The sequence below is a fragment of the Sus scrofa genome, chromosome 4 (genome assembly GCF_000003025.6).
Source record: "Sus scrofa isolate TJ Tabasco breed Duroc chromosome 4, Sscrofa11.1, whole genome shotgun sequence".
NCBI lineage: Eukaryota > Metazoa > Chordata > Mammalia > Artiodactyla > Suidae > Sus > Sus scrofa.
Genome location: NC_010446.5, coordinates 95,648,004 through 95,665,302, shown reverse-complemented (window position 1 = coordinate 95,665,302; position 17,299 = coordinate 95,648,004). Strand labels below are relative to the sequence as shown.

Below are 17,299 nucleotides of genomic sequence, written 5' to 3'. Positions count from 1 at the left end.
CTCCATATGCCGCGGGAGCGGCCCAAGAAATAGCAACAACAACAACAACAACAAAAGACAAAAGACAAAAAAAAAAAAAAAGAGAGATAAAAAAATCAATATAATATTAACTGAATGCTCTAATTTGGATTTTTTTTTTTTTTTTTTGCCATTTCTTGGGCCGCTTCCATGGCATATGGAGGTTCCCAGGCTAGCGGTCGAATCTGCGCCATAGCTGTTGGCCTATACCAGAGCCACAGAAACTTGGGATCCGACCTGCGTCTGCACCCTACAGCACAGCTCACAGCAATGCCGGATCCTTGACCCACTGAGCAAGACCAGGGATTGAACCAGCAACCTCATGGTTCCTAGTCGGATTCGTTAACCACTGGGCCACAATGGGACTCCTGGATTTTTTTTTTATACTTAAAGGTTTATTATAAAAGTTATGGCAAGTAATAAAGGATAAGAATGCAGAAAATTATTTTAAAACTTAAAATATTATTTAATAGTTGCATAGACGATATTATATTTAACATAAACCTACTGTGATGGAAATGACATGAATGATCTTGACCATGGAGCATACAAATAATTTAAAGGAGGTAAAAAATATCAGAAGAACTATAACTATATATTTTTTAAAAAAATTCAAATATTGTATTGTTTTGACAGTTTTCCATCTCACAAAATGAAAATTGATGATTTAATTTATTAAAGCTAGTAATTTTTTGCTATCATATATTATTTGAATTGCGACATTATATCCATTGATCGCAATTCCATTTGAAATTCAAAAAGAGTACTGAAAGTTTCTCTGTAAAATTCAACTCTTCTTTTTTAATTTGGATTCTTCATATGATTTTCAGCTTTCCAGCTTTCACAGAGCAGAAGGAAAAGCAGTAATACTATTGTGTAGTTTAGAAGTGAATCAGTCAAAAATTTACGATGAAGTAAAATAAATTTATTTTATTTTATTCTTTTGGCTGTGCTGGTGGCATATGGAAGTTCCTAGGCCAGGGACTGAACCCATGCTGCAGCAGTGACCCAAGCCACAGCTGTGACAATGCTGGATCCTTAACCTACTGTGCCACAAGAGAACTCCAGAATAAATTTAGTATTAAGATCCTCAAGGTAATATAATAGATAAATTCATACCTCTGAATGCCTGGGCAGTAGATCCAATACATCCCTTTTGCTCATGGTCCAATGGAATGTGAGCCCGGGGTTAGCATTGCTGAAGGAGAAAGGGGTCTGGGTACTGGTCACTCCCATGACATAAACTGGCATCTGAAAAGGAGGAGTAGTTTTGTGCTATGTATTGCATCTAGATGGCATTATCAAAAAAAATGAACCTGGAACAGAGTCATCATACTGACCTCAGTGGCTGTGATGAGTCGTGTTGCAGCAGCAAGGATCCTAACAGCCCTTAGTTGCACAACTTCAATTTGCACTTCATCCTGCTCAACATAGTGGAGAGCAAGCTTAGGCTAAGAGGGAGTGTCAGTAGGATGGACAGAGATGCTAATGATAACTAGTTTGTGGTTGTTTGGGACATTCAATTAAAAAAACATGCCGTAGATATGGGGGTTTATTTTGTTCTTAAAGCAATTCCTTAAGTATAGGGACTCTGTCTTGTAACAATGCCAAATACTCTGTGGGTTTTTCACTAAAGATTACATATTTCCTATGCCTGGTTAAGACAATGCCAAATGAGGGGATTAAACATTTTCCTGGGCAGCTGACACCTTCCTCATCACTACCCCACCCCCCTCCATTTCCCAATATGATTCCCAGATGAAAGAGTAGAAGCAGAGCAGAACAAAGAACCAATACCTGGGAAAACACAATGACTTTTCCAGTATCTTCATTTACTGTCTGGATGGTGCCATGGACCACAGCTTTGCCAACTACCTTCCCTGTAACTTGGCCCCTCCTATTAACAACAGCCACTGTCTGATTACTGATGGAGAAATGAATGATAGACTGGGGCTGAGGGCCACCTTCAGACATTACCTGGAATTTAAACACACCAGTGAATGCCTGGAGCATAAGAAAAAGTCACATCTTTTTCCCCAAGATTTTGTCCAAACAACTCAACTTCTTCATCTTCCCCACTTTCCAACCAACATATGCTACATCAATGCAAATGCAGAAGAAATGGAAGTGCTACAAATAATCCATGGGATTCCAAGAAGTAGTTTACACCATATTTATCATGGAAGAAAGAAAATACTAATTTTCTTCTTTACCAGAGCCTGTTGTACTTGGCTGGCAGTAGACTAGAGGTAGCCATTAGGAAGATTGTGTGTGTGTGTGCGCGCGCGCGCGTGTGTGGACAAAGGTGGGATGAAGAGAAAGGCTCATTTCTGGCTTTATGATCACCTGCATCATGTTAGCTGGAATCAGTGTCATTTTCTCTGGAACAAGTCTGAATGGAGGAAACACCTGGAAGAAGAAAACCAAAAGGACAGCAGTGACTAACTATAATCAATCTCATAACAAATGATCATGCAGCTTATTTGAAGGGAAAAAAATCTTAAATACGCACAATGGAGGGAGTTCCCGTTGTGGCTCACCAGTAATGAAACTGACTAGTACACATGAGGATGCAGGTTCCATCCCTGGCCTCACTCAGTGGGTTAAGGATCCGGCATTGCCATGAGCTGTGCTATATAGGTCGCAGACTTGGTTCGGATCCCATGTTGCTGTGGCTGTGGTGTAGGCTGCAGCCATAGCTCCAGTTTGACCCCTAGCCTGGGAACTTCTATATGCTGCAGATGTGACCCTAAAAAAGCAAATTAAAAAAAAAATAAAATATGCATAATGAAATTATATACAAAAATATGTACTTAATTTTATTTATAACTACAAATTTATTTATAATAACAAAAAGTTATAAATCACTTAAGCGAGAATGCTTAAATAAGTTATTACATATCCACTGACAGGAATAAAAATGGTCATTAAAATTTTTTGTTTACCAAAAAACAAAAAAAAAAATTTTTTGTTTACAATTACTTTTTTTTATGTACTTTTTTTTGTTTTTTCTTTTTTTTGGCTGTGTTCATGGCATGTGGAAGTTCCTGGGCAAGGGATCCAACCCATGTCACAGCAGCAACAATGCCAGATTGTAAACCTGCTGAGCCACCAGGGAACTCCATTTACTTTGTTTTCTTAATTGAAGTGTGGTTGATTTACAGTATTATATTGGTATTTTCAGGTATAAAACATATGATTTAATACTTTTATTTATTTATTTATTTATTTTGTCTTTTGTCGTTGTTGTTGTTGCTATTTCTTGGGCCGCTCCCGCGGCATATGGAGGTTCCCAGGCTAGGGGTTGAATCGGAGCTGCAGCCACCAGCCTACGCCAGAGCCACAGCAACGTGGGATCCGAGCCGCGTCTGCAACCTACACCACAGCTCATGGCAACACTGGATCGTTAACCCACTGAGCAAGGGCAGGGACCGAACCCACAACCTCATGGTTCCTAGTCGGATTTGTTAACCACTGTGCCACGACGGGAACTCCTGATTTAATACTTTTATAGATTATACTCCTTTTAAAGATATTATAAAATATTGGCTATATTCCCTGTGCTGTAAATATATCCCTGTAGCTTATTTATTTTGTACATAGAAGTTTTTCTGTTTTGTTTTGTCTTTTTACAGAAGTTCCCAGGCCAGGGGTCAAATATAGCCTCAGCTGCTAGCCTACACCACAGCCAGGGTAACACCAGACCCGAGCCGCCTCTGCGACCTATACTGCAGCTCAGAGCAACGCTGGATCATTAACCCACTGAACAAGGCCAGGGATCAAACCTGCATCCTCATGGATATTAGTCCGGTTGTTAACCTGCTAAGTCACAGTGGAAACCCCCTATACATAGCAGTTTGTACCTCTTAATCCTCTACCCCTAACTTGCCTCTCCCCACTTCCCTCTCCCCACTGGTAACCAGTAGTTTGTTCTCTACATCTGTGAGTCTTTTTTCTGTTTTGTTACATTCATTTGTCTGTTTCATTTTTAGTCCACATATAAGTGATAACATACGGTATTTGTCTTTCTCTGTCTTATTTTACTAGGCATGATACCCTTTAGGTCCATACATGTTGTTGCAAATGGCAGAATTTTTCTTTTTTATGACTAATATTCATATATATATATATATATATACACATACATATACATATACATATATATATATATATATAGAGAGAGAGAGAGAGAGAGAGAGGGGCCAGCACTTTATCCATTCATCTGTTGATGGACATTTTTAGGCTGCTTCCATATCTTTGCTATTGTGAATAGGGCTGTTATGAACATTGGGTGTATGTATCTTTTCAAATTAATGAATTAGTGTTTTTGGAAATTCCCGTCGTGGTGCAGTGAAAACGAATATGACTAGCAACCATGAGGATGCAGGTTTGATCCCTGGCCTCACTCGGTGGGTTAAGGATCTGGTGTTGCCTTGACCTGTGATGTAGGTCGCAGACATGGCTCAGATCCCACTGTGGCTGTGGCTGTGGCTGTGGTGTAGGCTGGCAGCTGTAGCTCCGATTTGACCCCTGGCCTGGAAACTTCCATATGCCACTGGTGTGGCCCTAAAAAAAAAAAAAGTCAAATTAGCGTTTTTGTATTCTTTGGATAAATACCTGGAAGTGGAATTGCTGGATCATATGGTAGTTTATTTTTTTATTTTATTATTATTTTTTTGGTGGGGGGAGGGATTGCCATTACTATGTATGTATGTATTTAATTATTATTATTATTTTTTGCCATTTCTTGGGCTGCTCCCACGGCATATGGAAGTTCCCAGGCTAGGGGTCGAATCAGAGCTGTAGCCACCGGCCTACGCCAGAGCCACAGCAATGCGGGATCTGAGCTGCATCTGCAACCTACACCACAGCTCAGGGCAACGCCGGATCCTCAACCCACCGAGCAAGGCCAGGGATAGAACCTACAACCTCATGGTTCTAGTTGGATTTGTTAACAACTGAGCCACGACGGGAACTCCTGTATGTATTTAATTTTTAAAGTTTTATTGAAGTGTAGTTGATTTACAATATTATCATAATTTCTACTGCACAACAAAATGATTCAATTATACATGTACACACACCCATTTTTTTTCAGATTCTTTTCCCATATAGATTATTACAGAATATTGGATAGAGCTCCTTGTGCTATATAGCAGGTCATTGTTGGCTATTCATTACATACACCACATGCCAATTCCAAACCCCAAATCCATCCTTACCCCCACCTGTCCCCTTTGATAACCATGTTTGTTTCAAAGTTTGTGAGTCTGTTTCTGTTCTGCAAATAAGTTCATTTATATCCTTTTTTTTTTTTTTTTTTTTTGTCTTTTTGCCATTTTCTTGGGCTACTCCTGCGGCATATGGAGGTTCCCAGGCTAGGGGTCCAATCGGAGCTGTAGCCACTGGCCTACACCAGAGCCACAGCAACTTAGGATCCGAGCTGCATCTGCAACCCACACCACAGCTCACAGCTATGTCGGATCCTTCACCCACTGAGCAAGGCCAGGGATTGAACCTGCAACCTCATGGTTCCTAGTCGGATTCATTAACCACTGAGCCACGATGGGAACTCCTATATCCTTTTTTTAGATTCTACATGTAAGTGATATCATATGATGTTTATCTTTCATTCTGACTTACTTCAGTTAGTACAAGAATCTCTAGGTCCATCCATTTGCTGCAAATGGCTTTATTTCATTCTTTTTTACATCCGACTAGTATTCCACTGTATACATGTACTGCATTTTTTTGTGTGTGTGTCTTTTTAGGGCTGTAGCCGCAGCATATGGAAGTTCCCAGGCTAAGAGTCGAACCAGAGCTGCAGCTGCTGGCCTGCACCACAGCCAAAGCAATGTCGGATCCTTAACCCCCTGAGAGAGCCCAGGGATTGAACCTGCGTCCTCGTGGATGCTAATCAGGCTCATTACTACTTAGTCATGACAGGAACTCCTATGTACCACATCTTCTTCTTCTTCTTTTTTTTTTTTTTGTCTTTTTGCCTTTTCTTGAGCTGCTCCTGTGGCATATAGAGATTCCCAGGCTAGGGGTCGAATCGGAGCTGTAGCCACTGGCCTACACCAGAGCCACAGCAACGTGGGATCTGAGCCGCGTCTTTGACCCACACCACAGCTCACAGCAATGCTGGATCCTTAACCCACCGAGCAAGGCCAGGGATTGAACCCGCCACCTCATGGTTCCTAGTCGGATTCGTTAACCACTACGCCACGACAGGAACTCCTCCTGTGTACCACATCTTCTTAATCCATTCATCTATCAATGGACTTTTAGGTTGTTTTCATGTCCTGGCTACTGTAAAGAGTGCTGAAATGAACACTGGGGTGCATGAATCTTTCTGAATTATGGTTTTCTCTGGATAGGTGCCCAGGAGTGGAATTGCTGGATCATATGGAAGTTCTATTTGCAGTTTTTTTTTTTTTTTTTTTTTTTTTGGTCTTTTTGCCTTTTCTAGGGCCGATTCTGCGGCATATGGAGGTTCCCAGGCTAGGGGTAGAATCGGAGCTGTAGCCACTGGCCTATGCCAGAGCCACAGCAACGCGGGATCCAAGCCAAATCGGCAACCTACACCACAGCTCACAGCAATGCCGGATCCTTAACACACTGGGCGAGACCAGGGATGGAATCTGCATCCTCATGGTTCCTAGTTGGATTGGTTAACCACTGAGCCACGACGGGATCTCCTATTTGTAGTGTTTTTTAAGAACCTCCATACTGTTTTCTATAGTGTTGTACCAGTTTACATTCCCATCAACAGTGGTTTCCTTTTCCCCATATATGCCCCAATATTTGTTATTTGTGGTCTTTTTATGATAGCCATTCTGACAAATGAGAGATGCCATATCTTCATGGTTTTGATTTGCATTTCTCTGATGATTAGCACCTTTTCATGTGCCTGTTGGCCATCTATATATCTTCTTTGGAAAAATGTCTATTCAGGTCTTCTGCTCATTTTTTGATCAAGTTTTTTTTTTTTTATAATGAGTTGTATGAGCTGTCAATATGTTTTGGATATTAACACCTTATTGACCATATCATTTACACGTATTTTCTACCATTCAGAAGGTTGTCTTATTTTATTTTATTTTTTTATCATGTGAAATATTCAACTTTATTTTTGCGTGTGTGCTCACTCTAATATTTTATTTTTTAATTTTTACTTTTAAGCTTTTTGTTTTTCTATTATAGTTGATTTACATTGTTCTGTCAATTTCATTGTTCTTACATTGTTCTGTATATATTTATGTATGGTCTTTTTCTTACATTATCCTCCATCATGTTCCATCACAAGTGACTATATATAGTTCCCCGTGCTGTACAGCAGGATCTCATTGCTTATCACTCCAAATGCAGTTTGTATCTACTAACCCCAAACTCCCAGTCCATCCCATGCCCTATGCCCCTCCCCCACCCCACTGGCAACCACAGGTCTGTTCTCTAAGTCCCTGAGTTTGTTTCTTTTCTGTAGATAGCGGCATTTGTGCATTATATTAGATTCCAGATATATGATATCAATGGTATTTGTCTTTCTCTTTCTGACTTACTTCACTGAGTATGAGAGTTTCTAGTTCCATCCATGTTGCTGCAAATGGCATTATTTTGTTCTTTTTTATGGCTGAGTAGTATTCCATTGTGTACCACATCTTCTTAATCCATCCATCTGTCTATGGACATTTAGGTTGTTTCCATGTCTTGGCTATTGTGAATAGTGCTGAAATGAACATAGTGGTGCATGTATCTTTTTCAATGAAAGTTTTGTCCAGATATATGCCCAGGAGTGGGATTGCTGGATCATATGGTAGTTCTATATTTGGTTTTCTGAGGTACCTCCATACTGTTTTCCATAGTGGTTGTACCAATTTACATTCCCACAAACAGTATAGGAAGGTTCCCTTTCCTCCACTCCCTCTCCAGCATTTGTTATTTGTTTTTTTTTTGTTTGTTTTGTTTTGTTTTTTTTTTTGTCTTTTTGCTATTTCTTTGGGCCGCTCCCACGGCATATGGAGGTTCCCAGGCTAGGGGTTGAATCAGAGCTGTAGCTGTCGGCCTACGCCAGAGCCACAGCAACGTGGGATCCGAGCCGCATCTGCAACCTACACCACAGCTCACGGCAACGCCGGATCGTTAACCCACTGAGCAAGGGCAGGGACCGAACCCGCAACCTCATGGTTCCTAGTCGGATTTGTTAACCACTGTGCCACGATGGGAACTCCTGTTATTTGTTGACTTGTTAATGATGGCCATTCTGACCGGTATGAGATACCTCATTGTAATTTTGATTTGCTTTTCTCTGATAATTAGTGATGTTGAGCATTTTTTGTGTGCCTGTTGGCCATCTGTATATCTTCTTTGGAGAAATGTCTATTCAGGTCTTCTGTCCATTTTTGGGTTGTTGGTTTTTCTGTTGTTGAGTTTTGTAAGTCGTTTGTATATTTTAGAGTTTAAGCCCTTGTCAGTTGTATCATTTGAAACTATTTTCTCCCATTCTGTAGGTTATCTTTGTGGGTTTTTTTTTTTTTGGTCTTTTGTCCTTTTAGGGCCACACCCATGGCATATGGAGGTTCCCAGGCTAGGGTTCTAATTGGAGCTGTTGCTGCAGGCCTACACCACAGCCACAGCAACGCCAGATCTGAGCTGCATCTGTGACCTACACCACAGCTCATGGCAACACAGGTCCTTAACCCACTGAGCAAGGCCAGGGATTGAATCTGAAAGCTCATGGTTCCTAGTTGGATTCGTTTCTGTTGCGCCACAATGGCAACTCCACCTTTGCGTTTTTTTTTTTTTTTTTTTTTTTTTTTTTTTAATGGTTTCCTTTGCTGTGCAAAAGCTTTTAAGTTTGATTAGGTCCCATTGGTTTATTTTTGTTTTTGTTTCTGTTGCCTTGGGAGACTGACTTAAGAAAACATTGTATAGTTGATGTCAGAGAATGTTTTGCCTATGTTCTCTTCTAGGAGTTTCATGATGTCTTGTCTTATGTTTAAATCTTTGAGCCATTTTGAATTTATTTTTGTTTGTGGTGTGAGGGTATGTTCTAGTTTCATTGATTTACATGCAGCTGTCCAGTTTTCCAAGCACCACTTACTGAAAAGACTGTCTTTCCCCTATTTTATATTCTTCCCTCCTTTGTCAAAGATTAATTGACTGTAGGTGTCTGGGTGTCTTCATTTTATTTATGGCTTCCTTTGTTGTACAAAGATTTTAAGTTTAATTAGGTCTCATTTGCTTATTTTTACTTTTGTTTCTTTGTGTCAGGAGACAGGTCCAAAAAAATATTGCTATGATTTATGTTAAAGAGTGTTCTGACTATGTTTTCTTCTGGGAGTTTTATGATTTCTGGTCTTACATTTAGGTCTTTAATCCATTTGAGTTTATTTTTGTATATGGTGGGAGAAAATGTTCTAATTTCATTCTTTTACACATAGCCATTCAGTTTCTTACTTTTTTTTTTTTGTCTGTCTCCCTTTTTCTTTTTCTTTTAGGGCCATACCCACAGCATGGCCCTAAAAAAAAGGTCCTAAATGAATGTTCTCAGGCTAGGGGTCAAATTGGAGCTGTAGCTGCTGGTCTACACCACAGCCACAGCAACTTGGAATCTGAGCTATGGTCTGTGACCTACACCACAGCTCTTTAACCCACTGAATGAGGCCAAGGATCAAACCTGCATCCTCATGGATACTTGTTTCTGCTAAGCCACAATGGGAACTCCAAGTACCACTTATTGAAGAGACTGTATTTGCCCCAGTGTATATTCTTGCCTTCTTTTCTATAAATTAATTAACCATGAGTGCATGGGTTTATTTCTTGGATCTCTATTTTGGTCCATTGATTTATGTGTCTGTCTTGTATCAGAACCATACTGTTTTGATTACTGTGGCTTTATGGTATACTCTGTAGTCAGGAGTGTGATATCTTTATCTTTGTTCATTTCTCTCAAGACTGCTTCGGCTAGTCTTTTTTCCTTTTTTTTCAAATGTATATAAAAGTAGAGAGAACAGTATAATGAACTCTCAGGTACCTATTACTCAGCTTCAACAATTATCAACACATGGCCAACAATTAGCTTTTAATGATATAAGAAAATACATTTTGAGTTCCCATTGTTGCTCAGGGGTAATGAACCTGACCAATAACCATGAGGACTTGTGTTGAATCCTTGGCCCTGTTCAGTGGGTTAAGGATCCAGCACTGCTGTGAGCTGTGGTGTAGGTTGCACATGTGGCTCAGGTCCCATGGGGCCATGGCTGTGGTGTAGGCCAGCAGCTGCAGCTCTGATTAGACATCTAGCCTGGGAACTTCTATACACTGTGGGTGCAGCCCTGAAAAGACAAAAAAAAAAGAAAAAAAAAAAAGACGAATTTTTTTTTTTGGCTGTGTCTGCAGCATGTGGAAGTTCTTGGGCCAGGGATTGAATCCATGTCACAGCAGCAACATGAGCACTACAGTGATAATGCCAGATCCTTAATCTGCTGTGTCACAAGGGAACTCCAAAAATATATTTTTTTCTTTCTTTCTATTTTTTTTTTTAGGGCCATACCTTCAACATATGGAAGTTCCTGGGTTGGGGTGGAATCCAAGCTGCAGCTGCCAGTGTACACCGCAGCCACAGAAACTCAGGATCCAAGCCATATCTGTGATCTAGACTGCAGTTTTCGGCAATGCCAGATCCTTAATCCACTAAGCAAGGCCAGGGATCGAATTCATCCTCACAGATACTAGTTGTGTTCTTAATCCACTGAGCCACAATGGCAACTCCCCCCCAAAAAATATATATGTATATTTTGTCTTTTTAGGGCCTCCCCCTGGCATGTGAGGGTTCCCAGACTAGGGGTCAAATCAGAGCTGTACCTGCTGGCCTATGACACAGCCGCAGCAACGAGGCATCCGAGCTGCATCTTTGACTTACACCATAGCTCACAGCAATGCTGGATTCTTAACTTACTTAGCAAGGCCAGGCATTGAACCCTCATCCTCATAGATACTAGTCGGGTTTGTTAACCACTGAGCCATGACAGGAACTCCCCCCCCCCAAAAAATATATATATATATATTTGTATTTTTGCTATTTTCTAGGGCCGCTTCCCACTACATATGGAGGTTCCCAGGCTAGGGGTCGAATCAGAGCTGTAGCCACCAGCATACACCACAGCCACAGCAACGTGGGATCCAAGCCAAGTCTGTGACCTACACCACAGCTAACGGCAACGCCAGATCGTTAACCCACTGAACAAGGCCAGGGATCGAACCCACAACCTCATGGTTCCTAGTCAGATTCATTAACCACTGAGTCATGACGGGAACTCCCCAAAATATTTTTGATATAGGATTAAGAGGAAAAAAACAGCATGATTCATCCATGGTAAAGTAAGCATAGGGGAAAAAGTGAAGGAAATACACTGAAAATTTTTTTTTTCTGAAATCTTAATAATGGTTACCTCTAAGCAGTGGAATTATAGATGATTTTTATTCTGCAACTTTATTTATTTTTTTTGTGCTTTCCAAACTTTCTACAAGAAGTGTATTGCTTTTTTTTTTTTTTTTTGTCTTTTTGCCTTTTCTAGGGCTGCTTCCCTTGGCATATGGAGGTTCCCAGGCTAGGGGTCTAATCGGAGCTGTAGCCGCCGGCCTACGCCACAGCCACAGCAATGTGGGATCCGAGCTGAGTCTGCAACCTACACCACAGCTCACAGCAACGCCGGATCCTTAACCCACTGAGTAAGGCCAGGGATTGAACCTGCAACCCCATGGTTCCTAGTCAGATTCATGAACCACTGTGCCACAACGGGAACTCCAAGAAGTGTATTACTTCTATAGAGTTAAACAGGAGTTCCCGTTGTGGCTTAGCGGTTAATGAATCTGACTAGGAACCATGAGGTTGCAGGTTCAATCCCTGGCCTTACTCAGTGGGTTAAGGATCCGGCGTTGCTGTGAGCTGTGGTGTAGGTCGCAGACTCGGCTCGGATCCCGCGTTTCTGTGGCTGTGGTGTAGGCTGGCGGCTACAGCTCAGATTAGACCCCTAGCCTGTGGGTGCGGGTAAGCCCTAGAAAAGACAGAAACAAACAAACAAAAAAAAAACCCACACAAACAAATTACATTGTTGCAAGAGTTAGACAACTATCTTTTTTTTTAGTCAAATGATTTTCAAATTGTGCAAACTAAGCAGAAAAATATTAAATAAGGTCAAAAATAAATTTTGAATGAGGTAATTTCCTTACTTCAATTTGCCGAGGAGCCGATGTGAATTTTCTCCCCATCTTGTCCTTAGCAATAGCTACAAGCGTGGTTTGCCCAACAGTGATAGCACGTAGGATATAATTTTCAGAGTATTCATCTTGTTCCTCCATTAGCCTGCAAAGACCCATATGTTTTTAGGTGAGAAAGATTTGGTTTTAAGAGTGGCCAGTTCTAAGATGTTTAAAGTTTTCTGCTCATTTTATGTCTTTTTTTTTTTTTTTTTGCTATTTCTTGGGCCGCCCCCGCGGCACATGGAGGTTCCCAGGCTAGGGGTCGAATCGGAGCCATAGCCACCGGCCTACGCCAGAGCCGCAGCAACGTGGGATCCGAGCCGCGTCTGCAACCTAACTACACCACAGCTCACGGCAACGCCGGATCGTTAACCCACTGAGCAAGGGCAGGGACCGAACCCGCAACCTCATGGTTCCTAGTCGGATTCGTTAACCACTGCACCACGACAGGAACTCCGTTTTCTGCTCATTTTAAATCACATTAGGAGGAACTGCAAAAAATAAATTTCCAGAGTCAAAACAAAGCTCATAGCAATGGCAGGAAGCTCCTGAAGGGAAAAATTTGTTCTAAGTCTCCAAAGGAATAAGGGCAATATAAACATAGACTGGGGAGTTCCCATTATAGCTCAGCGGTAATGAACCCGACCAGGGTTTGATGCTTGGCTCTGCTCAGTGAGCTAAGGATCCAGCGTTGCCATGATCTGTGGTGTAGGTTGCAGATAAGGGTTGGATCCTGTGTTGCAGTGGATGTGGCTGTGGCTGGCACCTGCAACTTCAATTTGATTCCTAGCCTGGAACTTCCACATGACTTGAGTGCCACCCTAAAATGAAAAAAAAAAAAAAAAAAAGACTGGTAAGATTGCATATACTGAACTGCCTTGGAATTCCTGTATTTCCACTTTTGCAGAGTGGAATACCAGTGCCTCATAGGATATCATCCAAGGAGAAGTTTCATAAAATGGAAATATTAATGAGACATATGATTTTAACCCCAAAATAAGACATTTGAGGATTTGGAAGGGTTATTTTGTAGAGACTTGAATATGGGAAGAGAGTATGGGCTGAAAGTTACCATGACAAAAAAGGAAAGAAGAAAATCTGAAATAATCTAAGGGAGAGCTAACCAGGCTACCGAGAGAAAGATTCTTGTGGTATCGAGCTTAGGAAGAAAGAAGTCCTGAAATGGTACTCACGTCAGGGTGACAATGGCAGATGCCAACTGCAGTTTGAGCTCCATGTTTCTGAAGTATTTATTTCTGAATGGTAGCTTGGAAGAGCCAAGAACTCTCATAGTTACTAACACAGTTTTACCTATTTCAACCTAGTAGTTAAAAAATAAAAATAAAAAAAATTAAAATGTAATTTTAGTAGAAGCATCTCATTCACTTAGGGCAGTTTAATTCTTAGAGGTGGCAAGCTCTTTTGTTCATAGTAAATGTTCCAGGTCAGCCTTTGATCAAGTAAGCCTAATCTGTGTGTACTTTTTTTTTTCCCTTTTTCTTTTTAGGGCTACATCTATGGCATATGGAAGTTCCCAGATTAGGGGTCAAATCTGAGCTGCAGCTGTCGGCCTATGCCATAGCCATAGCAACTTGGGATCAAGCCACATCTGCAACCTACACCACAGCTCATGGCAACACCGATCCTTAACCCACTGAGCAAGGCCAGGGATCAAAGCCAAGTCCTCATGGATACTTGGGTTCGTTACTGCTGAGCCAGGACAAGAACTCCTCTATAAGTTGTTCTTTAACTCTATTTATCTTCATCACGTTTAATGTTGGAATGGTGTTCTTTAAGGGTAGGTATTTCCATTAACATTATTAAAGGGCCTGATATACACACTTGGTAGGTGAGTATATGCTGTATTAAGTGATGCTAGACAGAGAGAAAGACGTCTGCTTCATTTAGGATATAAAGCAAACATCTCTCACCTTATCAATCAGATCAAGCTCCAGCTCTTGTATGTCTGACACCCTGAGGTGAGCCATTGCTGGACCCAAGAAAGCCAAACACAGATCATAGACTTCCAAGGCGAGAAAGCCTGGATGCACTGGAACTAACTAGAAGGAAGAAGGTGGTAGCTGGGTAAAGAAGCAAACATGCTCCAAGCATAATCACAGCAGTCATTTCCACCCAAAGTGGAAAATACATTATCTTAGCCTCTTGTTTTTGTTTGTTTGTTTGTTTGTTTGTTTAGGGCCACACACACAGCATATACAAGTTCCCAGGCTAGGGGTTGAATAGGAGCTGCAGCTGCTGGCCTACCCCATAGCCACAGCAATGCCTGATCCTGAGCCACATCTGTGCCTTATGTCACAGCTTGTGGCAATGCCAGATCCTTACTCCCTGTAAGAGGCCAGGGATTGAACTCACATCCTCACAGATACTAGTCCAGTTTATTACCAGTGAACCACAACGGGAACTCCACTTACATTTTTTGGCATGGGAACTCTGAGAGGTCACCATCACATGTTTCAGGTATAGCGCAATATGTACCCTTAAAGTGATATTTCAGTTTGTGGCAAAATATGTACCCTTTATTATTACTATTAGGCTGTGCCTGCAGCATGTGGAAATTCCCAGGCCAGGGACAGAACTCCAGCCACAGCAGCAACTGAAGCTGCTACAGTGACAATGCCAGGTCCTTAACCCACTGTGCCACAAGAGAGCTCCAAAAATATGTACCCTCACAAATATTAGCTGATGGGAGTTTCCATCGTGGCTCAGTGCTTCCATCGGGAGCGGCCCAAGAAATGGCAAACAAAACAAAACAAAAACAAACAAGCAAACAAACAAAAATATTAGCTGAGAAAGAGCAGAGTTTATTTTTATTTATTTTTTGTCTTTTTCCAGGGCTGCACCTGCGGCACATGGAGGTTCCCAGGCTAGGGGTGGAATCGGAGCTGTAGCTGCTGGCCTACACCAGAGCCACAGCAACGCAGGATCCGAGCCTCGTCTGCGACCTATACCACAGCTCACAGCAACGCCAGATCCTTCACCCACTGAGCAAGGCCAGTGATCGAACCTGAAACCTCATGGTTCCCAGTGGGATTCGTTAACCACTGCTCCACAACAGGAACTCCCAGCTTCTTAATTATGAACATGGGAAGGATTTCATGAAGAGAATGTAGTACATTTATGCTGTAGTCGCAAGTTGGGAGAGAAAGCACTGGGTGGACTGATACTTTATTTTTCCTTCTTGGACTGCAGCTCCTGCACAGCAGCATGTTTTTTCACAACCTTTGCTTGCACACAGGGCCTGAATTTCCCTTTTTAAAAGCAACATTATGGGGAGTTCCCACATGGCTCAGTGGTTAACGAATCGGACTAGGAACCATGAGGTTGTGGGTTCAATCCCTGGCCTTGCTCAGTTGGTTAAGGATCCGGTGTTGCCGTATGCTGTGGTGTAGGTCACAGACACAGCTTGGATCCCGTGTTGCTGTGGCTCTGGTGTAGGCTGGTGGCCACGGCTCCGATTGGACCCCTAGCCTGGGAACCTCCATATGCCATGGGAACGGCCCTGGAAAGGGCAAAAAGACAAATAAATAAATAAAAGCAACATTATGACTGTAGTAAGTTAACTACTTTTGAGCTCTTCAAAGGAAAGGAAATAAATACATTTTATTTTTTTGGCTGCTCCTGTGACATGTGGCAGTTCCCAGGCCAGGGATCAAATTGCACCCCAGCTATATCCAGAGCCATAGCAGTGACAATGCTGGATCTTTAAACCCACTGAGCCATGAGGGAACTCCAATGTATATGTTAATGTAAGGTCTTATTTTTATTTTTTATTTCCATTTGTTTATTTATTTGGCCACACCAACAGAATGCTGAAATTCTCGGGGCAGGGATGGAACCCGAGTCATAGCAGTGACAACACCAGCCCCTTAACCTGCTAGGCCACCAAGGAACTCCTAAGGCATTGTTTTTAGTATTACAAGTCACCTGAAAGCAAATCTCTTGGCATATTGGCTATGGAAATAGCGTAATATTGAGTTGTCATGTCCTGGCTGAAAACATCATATACTTAGGTTATAAAGTCAATAGTGCACCTAATTATTCACACAGTTCTGTGCTTTGAAATTTATAAAAATGACATTTTATTATTTTATTTTATTTTTGTCTTTTTGCCATTTCTAGGGTTGCTCCCGCAGCATATGGAAGTTCCCAGGCTAAGGGTCTAATCAGAGCTGTAGCCGCTGGCCTACACCACAGCCACAGCTATTTTATTTTATTTTATTGTCTTTTTAGGGCCACACCCATGGCATATGGAGGTTCCCAGGCTAAGGGTCAAATCAGAGCTGTAGCTGCTGGCCTACACCACAGCCACAGCAACACAGGATCTGAGCTGTCTGTGACACCATAGCTCACAGCAACACCAGATTCTTAACCCACTGAGTGAGGCCAGAGATTGAACCTGCATCCTCATAGATGCTAGTCAGATTTGTTTCCACTGAGCCACGATGGGAACTCCAAAATGAACCTTCTTTTAATGGAAATATTATAAATTAGATATTTTCTACACTCTCACAGTTGAACCAGAACCAAAAATTGCCCCATATTGTAGCCAGTTACAGAAAAAGAAAAAAAAATATCATTTTTGGCTGAAGGATCTACCAGATTAAAAAAAGAAAGAGGCAGAGGCAGGAGCTCCCTGGTGGTGCAGTAGGTTAAGGATCTGGTATTGTCACTGCTGTTGCTTAGGTCACTGCTGTGGCACAGGTTCGATCCCTGGCCTAGGAACTTCCACATGCCCAGGGCATGGCAAAAAAATAAAAAATAAAAAAAGGGAGAGGCAAACATTATTTTTGTAACAAGTTTGAAACACCCAATGGAATTCGTCCAATCATTCTCCTAAGAATGAGCTTTGATCTGAGACCATCAGTCTGGGACTATCTCTAGAACTCACCTGGACAGAACTTTCTGCTTCCAGGTAAGTGATGGTGACAATGTCTTGCTCACTACTGTTGACTAAAAAATAACCAGATCCTTCTACAAGGCTAAATATTTCCTATGG

At 41.6% G+C, this 17,299-nt stretch overlaps 1 protein-coding gene across 1 annotated transcript in view; it reads right to left on the bottom strand.

The window, feature by feature from the left end:
* Window positions 1-17,299, bottom strand: part of NUP210L (nucleoporin 210 like) — a 123,223-nt gene that overhangs the window by 31,894 nt on the left and 74,030 nt on the right. Inside the window, exons 20-27 of the mRNA XM_021089795.1 lie at window positions 17,192-17,293; window positions 14,214-14,342; window positions 13,476-13,603; window positions 12,253-12,385; window positions 2,365-2,427; window positions 1,816-1,995; window positions 1,359-1,439; window positions 1,138-1,269 (exon numbers count right to left, since the gene is read on the bottom strand). Of these exons, the coding sequence (XP_020945454.1) occupies window positions 1,138-1,269; window positions 1,359-1,439; window positions 1,816-1,995; window positions 2,365-2,427; window positions 12,253-12,385; window positions 13,476-13,603; window positions 14,214-14,342; window positions 17,192-17,293 (948 nt within the window). The remainder of the gene's footprint in view (window positions 1-1,137; window positions 1,270-1,358; window positions 1,440-1,815; window positions 1,996-2,364; window positions 2,428-12,252; window positions 12,386-13,475; window positions 13,604-14,213; window positions 14,343-17,191; window positions 17,294-17,299) is intronic.